The sequence below is a fragment of the Phoenix dactylifera genome, chromosome 1, assembly GCF_051530095.1.
Source record: "Phoenix dactylifera cultivar Ajwa chromosome 1, Ajwa_hap1_PhDact_Kaust_v1.1, whole genome shotgun sequence".
NCBI classification, from domain to species: domain Eukaryota; kingdom Viridiplantae; phylum Streptophyta; class Magnoliopsida; order Arecales; family Arecaceae; genus Phoenix; species Phoenix dactylifera.
The window spans coordinates 67,836,152-67,846,409 of record NC_143190.1 but is presented as its reverse complement, the minus strand read 5'-3'; the positions used below and the strand labels follow the sequence as shown (position 1 = coordinate 67,846,409).

Here is a 10,258-nt window from a genome sequence, read left to right as displayed (position 1 = left end):
CGATGATCTGATTGCGCTAAATTAAAGTTTAGCATAGCAATGCAAAACCCTAGTAAGTTTAGGGTTTGGGGCATGATTAACCCATAAAATAATTCTTACAGACTAATTTATACTTTTTAAAGTTTTGGGAGGAGATGTCAAAATGTATGTTTTTTCTCTTTTTCTAGTCATTTACTTGATGTTATTATGATTTTCTATAAAAACTTTGGGACCATTTTTCCCAGCAACTGATTAAGCCATTTTCATTGCATATGGTATGGTATAGATGCTACCAACATGAAATTGAAATTGGAGACGGCTGCACAAAATCGGAAGCATTACAAGGACCGTATCCACTATTAGAAGAAGGAAGAATGTTTCAGAACTTGGATGATATGTACTAGAAGAAAATTCCCCCCTGGGGCTACAGCAGGGAGTATGGGAGGCAATTTACAGAGCAAGATATGTCTTTACCATGGTTGCCCCAGTAGGGTCAGAAAGGAGATGTCTGACAAGGCACATCCTCAGGCTGCTAGGTGCCACTGCAAACATGTAGAAGGCAAACCATATGAGTTCCACTGATGAAAGTGTGGAGCCAAGAAACCCTTGCCACATCCTGCATAACAAAGAGACTCCAGGTGAAGACCAACAAAATCGAGTACTGATATGAACTAATGTAAGTTTAAATATTTTCCAGAATGAACAAAGTTTCCTTTCCTTTGTGGCACTGCCAAATATACAAGGCCTGTTGCTAAATATATTCCTTAATATATATCTTTGCAGTAAACTATTTAGCACTGCTATCAGAAACTACTGAATGTATTATGTACTTCTCATCAAAAACCATGGTATGCACTGTATGGTATCACTTGGAAAACCAAATTCCCCCTATTTTGTAATAGATGGATTCTCTAAAAGTAGCATTGTGCAGCTATGTTTGCCATGCAACTCCTGTCAGTAGGCTGAGGTCGACAGAATACCTACTTTATACAGGGCACAAAATACGACCACAGAAACTATTAAAAGGAGGTTAGATATCTTTAAAACTCCAACCGCCGCAAAATATCAGAACTTTTTACATCTAAATTGAATTGAATGCCAAAAGCCTGAAAGTAAAAAAGGAAGATGTACCAATTAGGTAAGCGGAAAAATGTCTGGAAGAAGTCTCTGATGCCTTCAATATCCAACTGTAATATCAGTGCTAACCCGAAGAGAAAGAATGACCGTTGGCGTTTTCTTTCCAGTGGCCAAAGAGTTCTCCATGCTGAAATGGGAAGATTGCATAAAATAGGAAGAAAATCAGTCACAAACTATGCTTCCCAAGTAACAGTGCGAGTGAGGGATTAAATTTGTTCAACTGTTTCCAAAACAATGCTGCATATTTTTATGAGTAGTCATAAAAAACTAAACATCCATTTAAAGCATGAAAATTCCAATGAGTATTCCACAGACAAGAAATTTTGAGATCTAATTATGGAGGTAACATATCGTAGATTCCTACTAATTTAACTGAATGGTGTTCATAGAGATATGGCTTCTATTTTTCATAAAGTTAACCGAATATCTCATGGACAACCTATTTAGAGATTTTTTTTTTTTGTGTTGCTGGTATAGCATGTTCCACTTCCACCAGCACAGTCAGATACTCAAGTAGCTTAAATATTTTTCAATGATCGTATGTCAAATAGAAAAGAAAGTCCAGTAAATCGGACCACAAAAATTCCTCAACGCTTGTTAGGGAATACAAAGTAATGAGATTATTCATTCCTATCATTTTAAAAGCAGCCTGAGATAATATTTTAAGATATTAATGTACATCAATATCAATGCTATGAGCAAATAGAACCTGCAGATGGAACAATGATTGACCTCACATTCTGCAAGCTTTAATACAAAACACTGAACATTACTGCTAGGCTCTATCTTAATATTTTATAGAGATACTTGACCATGAATTGTAGGGGATTTAAGAACCCAGAATACAGAAAACTCTATTCTACATAGCATAGAAGCTAGTTCTAGCTAATATTAAGTAGTTCAAAACATTAACTAATGTGAATCATTCATCTTTTAAAAATTTTCAGTTCGTCAGGCTATGCCAATTCCGATTATCCCAAGACTTTATTTGTCACACAAAAATACCCTTGAGAATGTCCAGTAGAAACCAATTTCACGAAAGAAAAAGCTTTTGCTGCAGTTAATATCCTTCTCTTCCAAATATTCTGTTCTTAGATGAAAGTTGGATGGTATTATATCTTACCAAATAATTGATGCAATTTCTGGCATGATTGTGATTTAAACTAGTCTATTTACAAAAATAGCTTCATTCAGTAGGCTGCTATAAGGGACCATAACTAGTTACGTAAGTGGTGGACCATATAGTTTCAGTGGGTTCCCAGCTAGTCATTTGAGAACCTCTTGAGTGTATTTCTTTATTCTGATATTGTTAACTGAGACAATTTCTTGACCTTGTCCCCATGAATGCACTACTTGACAGTTTAGAAGCAAGAATGGGAAAACACCATGCTTCCTCCAACTTCCTCCAAACCCATCATCTAGACCCTAGATTTTGTCCATTGTTAACAAAGGCCCAATGTTCCAAAGTATGCCAAGGTTTCTGAGTACCGCTAAACAAAGCCTGTGCTGTTTTTCAGTGGAATGATACCCATACAGTGCTGGTATCAACCGTACATACTGAAATTGATGGGTTCCAAAAAGTTGAAAAACTATCGGCACTAACTAGTACAATCAATACGGTACTGCTGGTATGCACTAATAAGGACTGGTACACACTGATACAGCTTGGTTCGGCTTCTTGATACCAGTACCAGTGCCAGTTTCATATCAGAACGGTACAATGCCGATCATACCATCCTGTTCCAGCTTAAAAACCATAATGGATGCACTATATTGTCTTCATTAAACAATAGACATTGTAAAAGCCATTAGAAGTTAGAACAGTACAGATAGTATATCCTAATAATAACTACAAAGGAAAGTCTAGCAGAATCCCTAAAAGGGCTGTCATTTTGAACTGATACTCTGATCAAAGAACAATAATATCAAAAGAGAAAATTTTCAGACAATATCAAAGGAGAGAATTTTTATTCAACACTTTTGAAGAACAAAATTATGAAAAAAGGTGCATTAAGTGTCTCCAGTGAAATGTAAACATTGGGCTACCTAGCATTGAGGGATTCTGTGCACTTCCAATCAGAATATTCTGTCTGGAATACATATCTTTCTTCAAAATATTTGCCATTACAGTAGCAAAACCTGGAGCTTCTGACAAGGACCGCACAACCGAATATCCTGTTTATTATAAATAATCTACAATTAGTGTGTATCTATGTCCGTTTAGAAAAAAAAAACTTGAGAAAAAGAAAAGCAAGAACCATGGTGTTCTTACCTGTAGCTGGATGCACCATGCTAGCTGCAGCACCAAATGCAAGGTTTTTTTGTTCAGTGTTTGGCAAGGATCCACCAACAGGAATATAGGACCATTCCTTTGGAAGAAATCAAAATATAAAATCTTAAAAAAATATGAAGTCCTAATGTTGTAGACAAAATAAAAAATGCTGTAAATAAATCCCATATGAGATAGGCAAACAATTTTTTTAAAAAATAATTGTTTTCCATGTATCTATATCGATATTTCAATACAAAAAAAGGTATTGAATAATATACAACAGTTACACCAATAGCTAGAAGTCACATGATAAAGACATGAGAAGCATAGGAAATACAAATACGAGAAATATATAAGGTTAATAGTCAACCTTTATCGCATTAGATCATTAATATGGTCACTGCAACTTTTTTTTTTGGCTTCAATGTCCTCAATTTTGAATAGTTTCTAAGCAGGCTGTCTTTCAAGATTTTCTTTAATTCTTTCCTTTCATAATTGTTAAGCAGAAACCTGTAAAGTATTCTAATATTCTTATTTGAAAGGCTACAAATGGAACATGAAAATAACATAAAACTTCAGTTCTAGCCATTTTAAGAGGCTTCATACAGCTGCTCAAAGTAGCTTACCTCTTCATAGACTTTCAATACTCGAACACCCATAGCTTCCAAGCGAGACATCAGTTTTTTCTTAAGAAGATCAAAGGGCATGGCATCTTTTGAAGCTAGGCATGTTTCCTGTAATCAGGTTAGCAATCAGTATCTTCACTATGACAATAAAAAAAGTAAAATTTACCAAAAAAAAATCATTAACCAACATAGCAGACAAACCTCAAAAAAGACTCTTGAAGATGAAATGGGCATGACATAAAGAAACGTGGGATATTCTGCTTCAGGGATTTGTTGCTTTTCTTTCTTGTAATCTCTGTAGTCCATCAAAACCATTAAGCTGGGATCATATGGATTGTTTTCCACCTGAAATTTAAGAATCATACTGAAAGTACTTACAGATAAAAGCAAAGATAAAAAGGCTTAGAGTTCTGTACAATAAAGTGGAAAAAATTATTAAACAATGGGAAAAAATCGTTTTGTGTTCAAGGGGCATGAGAACTATTCAAAAGCTATTGTAGTGCATATTATATATTAGCATAGTATATTTTATGGTAGATTCCTGCTACATTGCCAAAATAAAGGAGAGGCATAATATGGTTCGTTATTAACACTTCAGAAAAGATATGATAAGCACTAATTTATCGAACACTTAAAGATCAAAGGTTAGAAGAATAAATGATTAGGAAAGTTGGATCAGTTAGGATAATATCCAGAATTACATGCAACACCTCAATAAATTGCCCTAATTCAGCAAGGTACGGATACCTGCACAAATTTTAATTTTTGAGTCTTCCTCATATTCTGCTATTAGCCTCTAATCTATAATTTATATGTCAAAGAAAGGGATTACTTTTAAAAATCTGGTTCATCTGTATTCAAAACAAAATATAAAAGATAAGAAGTTCCTTTAGTGTCAGGATAACAGCATGACTTTTTACTCTCAAGCATAACTAAACAGAATCTCCTAATTAAAGAAAAAGGAAAACATAGTCTAGACTCTCAAGGAAGACAAATAAAATGGTTATAGAGTTTGAGAAGAGAAAATAAATATGCAAAAGATCTAATTAACTGCCGCATGGGCAGCATAATAAATTTGCATATTAAATAAATTTGCACAGGTATTTCCTACCTCAACTTCCATTCCATATGCTGTCTGCACAGAAATACTAGGACCTCCTACCTCGTACTGGAGAAGTTTTCCAGATGCTGCTCCAGAAGCAACGATGGCAAGCCTGTACCTCTAGAACTTAGACATTTATAACATAAGATGCTAATGCTTACTCTTTTTTTTTTTTTTAACTGTACCTGCAAGGAATCATTAGATCTCTTTCACATGCAACTAAGCTACACCCATCACTTGCTTCGATGATCTTTTCCACTTTTGAATTGAGGTATGTGACACCAGAATCATAGCACCTGAAGGTATTATACAGATCTTATTTTCCGCAAAACGGTTATCTAATTGAAGACAAAGGAACATATGCTTACCTTCTCAACAATTCTTCATGCAACAAATGCCGACTAACTCTCCCATATGCACGACCAATTAAAATTGGATCATCACTATCAAGATATACAATTGTATCCCGCCAAACATGCTCTATACAGCTTTGTAACCCAAGATCTAAAAGAATAAACTGTTAGCACCTCAATTTATGAAGATGAAGTATATAGGAGAATTTCAATTGTGGTCGAAAGATGTAAATAGACATCATTAGTTGATATGCATGATCATAAACCAAAAACCTTATCCCATCTGTATTAGTTAGCTTTATGAACTAATTGTTCATGGGAACAAACTTAAAAAAAGTCGGACAAGAATGCTAAACAATCTCTAACAAAAACTATATATATTCTTGACGTGTTTTTATCTACAATCATAAGCATGATTGACTTTCTTAACAAACATTGTGTCTCAGCTTGCATAAATTATGCAGACAGGAACACAACTGTGCTGTGAAAGTTAATAATATCACAAAAGCAAAAACCTTTTAGCAGTATTTCTAGGAAAAAGTTTGCCAAAGCATAAGCTGCTACCAGACCAGTCCCTAATCCTCTCAAACAGAAAATGGAAATTTAATCAAAGTGAATACATAACTCCACCATGGATCAAGTAGTTACCTTTAAACTCGTCCTCCCATACACCATAGTTATTTGTAAAAGGAAGGTCAGGCCCTATAAGACCAACTTTCAGTCCTTTCTTAGCGGATTCTGCAGCCAGAGAAAGACCAGCTGGACCACAACCAATCACTATTAAATCTAGTATAGAATCTCCCGCCGATATAGGTGACAACTGCAGGAAGAATGAGTTAAAACTTACCATGGGATTAGATTATAGATTTCACACTTAAATTAAATGGATAATAAATTTAAAGCGCAATGCAAGAAAGAGAATATTGGAAGTACTAATCAAGAGGGGAAAAAATAACTAAGAGACAATTAAAAAGCATTCAAATGTTTTCCTTTCTTGTGTGATGGGCAGGAATGCTCATCACTACAATATCATATAGAGAAGGAAATGCTCCCTTTACAACAGAACACAGTATGCGATCCTTTAGTTTCACATCCCCACAAGTAGACAGTGTTGCAAGTCCTTTCTTGGACATCACCAGTGGGTTCAGTGACTCAGATCACAGAATCTTAAACCATGAGAAGAGGGCAGAAGATATTCCAGGCATGCTTCATGCACTGTTGACATGATCGGATCATGGATTTCAAGTATATTTTATAAAGATAGGACAACTAAAGTCTGCTGATCATATTTTATAAGAGAGTGTGGCTGGGGTCCATTGCAGTATTCAACCAACGTATCTCCAAGAAAGTTCAACCTGAAGTTGCCAATTTCTACAACTAATTGAATCTTATGATGTTATTGACAGGACCATGCCCATGGACTACAATTTTAATAGGGAATGCACAAAGTTATCCCTAGAATGCACCTAAGTGAAAATGTTGAGACAACATCAATTTATCTATTATGTGATCAATCCAAACTCCAATTCTTGAACGTTCATCGCAAGATTCTTCATGATTAACAAAATCGTCCAAATTATAGATAAAATATGAATACGCCTCTAACGGCTAGTGTCAGCATTCACTGAAACATTTTTATCAGCACTATGCATAAGTAGGATTCACGCCCTGCGCTTTGCATCCTCTGAGAGAAAACAGGGCTCCAAGGCCAATTCTTGGAGAGTGGGAAGAAGATCACTGAAATAACTGAATCAAAAACTGACAAGAGATCCAATTCTTGAATTCCCAGCACTTAAGGGCTAAAAGTTATCACAAAATTTCTTCTGGTAAATAGTTGGTTTTATCAGAAATTTATCGGTTTGGCTCATTCAACTAATGGGTCAGCATTTATCCGGACGTCGTTATCAGCATGAAACAAAAGTTCTCCAAAAGGGTTCAAGAACTGCATCCCCTTCAAGAAAGCAGAGCAATACAAACTCCAAAACCAGTTCTTGAAGAAAAGAAATCATAAAAAAGACCAAGAAAAGCTCGAGAAATAAAGGGTGCAAAACAAGAAGGAAATCACCACAGTGCCGAGAGGAGAAGGAAAAAGACCTTGTCGGTGATCTTGCACTGCCTCTCCATGGGCTTACTTCCCTGCATTCTGACGTAGAACAGCTCGCTGCCTCCAGCCTTTATGAAATCCTCCTCGTCGGCGAACTCCTCCTCCCCCACCACTGTCGCCGCCGTCACCGTACAGCTCTCCCTCCCTTCTCCGTCGCCCCTCACCCGGAGACGCCTAACGAGCCCAGAAGGCCTCCGCCTCTGGTGGAGGAGCTGCGTCCCCACCACCACCCACCTCCGCCGGTACCTCCAGTCGTGGAAGGAGACCGAAAGCGCCGCGTAATTCGCGCCGCCGAGGCACCCCATTCTTGCTCCTCTTCGGACACGAATGAAGCCAAGAGAGCGGCTCTCCGCTTCTAGGATTCGTGTCGAGAGCTTCTATATATATATATGTAGAGTGAAAGAGAGATGGACGAAGAGATTACTAGGGTTTTAGGTGGGGGGGGTGGGGGAAGAAGGCGAGAAGAGCGTGGGAGGAGAGGCGAAGGGTCACCGGTGCGAAGAGATGAACTGTTGACGCAATCCGCAGAGGATCCACGTGGCAGGAAGGGGTTGGATACGATCGTCCTAAAAGCCCGGGTCTTGGATATGGTGTGCCTCGTGGCGACTGGTTACGTCACGGCAAACGCAGCGGCACCCTTTCTTCGAAACGGCCCCCTATTTGTAAGGGGAAGCACTGGAGGATTCTTGTACGAGGGGCCTCTCAAGAACAATAAAAAATCGCATGGGCCGCCGTGGAAGAAAAAAATATTGGATAAGCTTTCTATTTTATAATATTTTATAATATTTATTTTAGAGCAGAATTTTTTTTTTGGTAAGGTAAAGCAGAAATTCAAAAAATCAAAAAAAAATCTACTAATAAAGTCATCAGTTTTATGATTAAAAAATAGTAAAAACATTGCACATGCCGTATCCTCTTTTTCTTGTGAATATATATATATATATATATATATATATATATATATATATATATATATTATTTACTTAATGGTACATACTGCATATATTATATTTGCTTATTATTTTTTTAGTAAGTTACTGTTTTCTGATTTTATTGGCCGCATTCACACCCGTTACATATAAGTAGGAATGTAACTGGGTCGGATCGGTTTCTTGTTTGGATCTTAATTTTAGATCCAGATCCAACCTAAATGAAGATCGAGTCGGGTTGGATCTGCAGCTATAATTTTTTACCCATCGGGTCATTCGGGTCGGATCGAGTTTATGTGTAATTCAGATCCAACCAAAAAAATTCGGATCCGAATCGGCTCGGATCTGGATTAGGTCCGAGTCTAATTTCTGCATTCTATCCAACATTACGTGATTTTTTTTTTTGGCCTGTCTGCAAGGAATACTCGATATGATAAGGAAGGTTGAAGCGAAAGACAACAGTTGACGTAAAGGACATGGTAGCTAATGGGCCGAAGTTACAGAATTTGTTAAAAAAAAATTTGCAGAGCAGTAAGTGTAACATCGGAAATATAAGGCTTTCGTTTTTCATTTATACTGCAGGGAAAATTTTATATGATACTTTTCCTAGTGCTCTCATGATATACAGCCAGGTTGACTGCTTGGATATAGAAATGCCAAGAATGGTTCAGACCAGGATCTTGGAATGCTGCTGCCGAGAATCCATCAATTGTGCTCTGGCATTGGCCGGAAGCTGTTTTGCTATAGTGCATGACTCAGAGGATGCCTATTGTCATGTGCAACTTTATTCTAACTTTCTTGGTATCTGTCATCAAAAACATTAGGTCCTTAAACATTGGGTTCGGGTCGGATCGGATCGGAACGGGTCGATGGATAAACGATTCAAAATTGATCCAAAAAAAAAGGATCAAGTCGGGTCGAGATTCGGTAAACCCAGATCCGACCCGAAAAATAAAACAGGTCCAATTTTAGAACTCGACCCGTACCCACGGGTCCTCTAAAACGAGTCGGGTCACAGGTCAATCCGACCTATTTGCAACCTTACGTGTGAGCCACTATTGTACCATTTACATACATACATACATACATACATACATACATATATATATATATATATATATATATATATATATATATATATATATATATATATATATATATATTACGGTATATTGATGACGAAAAAATAATGGATGGAAAGCCTTGATGAGAAAAAAAGAAGACTGATTTTGTTTTCGTTTTTTCTTAATCATGAGATCGACGACTCGAGAAATTCTTGGCTTTTGGGTTTTTGCTTTAAAATGTGGACTAACAAAAAATGGTAAAATAAGAAGCCTCTCTCGCTCTTTTTTTTTTTTTCCTGGGGCATCCCATATGGTTTTTGTTCATCATTGAAGCCCTTCATGTGTAGGCTGACTTCTTGTGTTGATGACAAAATAAATGAAGTTTGATGGGAGAGGCCTTTCAAGCCTTTCGTGACCTCCCAAGAGACACAACGGCCGTCCAAAATTTTCCCCTGTACGCATCATATGTGCCTTGCAATTGATAATTAAATACAAAGATGGGCATTAAGCATACCTATGAATTAAACAAAGAGAGTTACAAGAGTCTTCCTTGTGGGAAATATGTATGGAGAAAAGGTAGGGTTTCGATATCTTGTTTTAAATTGGGACATCGACAACCACCGAAAAATCTTTATTATCAAGTGGCTTTGAGGAAAAGAAGGCAGAGACAAAGTTACATTAATATCTATCCT

At 36.9% G+C, this 10,258-nt stretch overlaps 1 protein-coding gene across 1 annotated transcript; it reads right to left on the bottom strand.

Annotated features, from left to right (window-relative positions):
- Positions 1–311: 311 nt before the first annotated feature.
- Positions 312–8,211, bottom strand: LUT2 (Lycopene beta/epsilon cyclase protein). Its single transcript, XM_008814731.6, has 11 exons — positions 7,564–8,211; positions 6,118–6,289; positions 5,485–5,620; positions 5,302–5,412; positions 5,126–5,228; positions 4,216–4,359; positions 4,015–4,122; positions 3,389–3,485; positions 3,163–3,291; positions 1,111–1,243; positions 312–595 (listed from the first exon to the last, which is right to left on the bottom strand). Exons 1-11 carry the CDS (start codon positions 7,876–7,878, stop codon positions 430–432), a joined length of 1,614 nt encoding a protein of 537 aa, XP_008812953.3. The 5' UTR covers positions 7,879–8,211; the 3' UTR covers positions 312–429.
- Positions 8,212–10,258: the final 2,047 nt, after the last annotated feature.

Bases quoted from the DNA above. Each gene is read 5' to 3' on its own strand.
- LUT2 (XM_008814731.6), bottom strand. From the start codon at position 7,878: ATGGGGTGCCTCGGCGGCGCGAATTACGCGGCGCTTTCGGTCTCCTTC. The intron at 5,229-5,301 runs GTACAGTTAAAA...CTAGAGGTACAG, and splicing joins GATCTAATGATTCCTTGCAG to GCTTGCCATCGTTGCTTCTG. The intron at 3,292-3,388 runs GTAAGAACACCA...TATAATAAACAG, and splicing joins CATGGTGCATCCAGCTACAG to GATATTCGGTTGTGCGGTCC.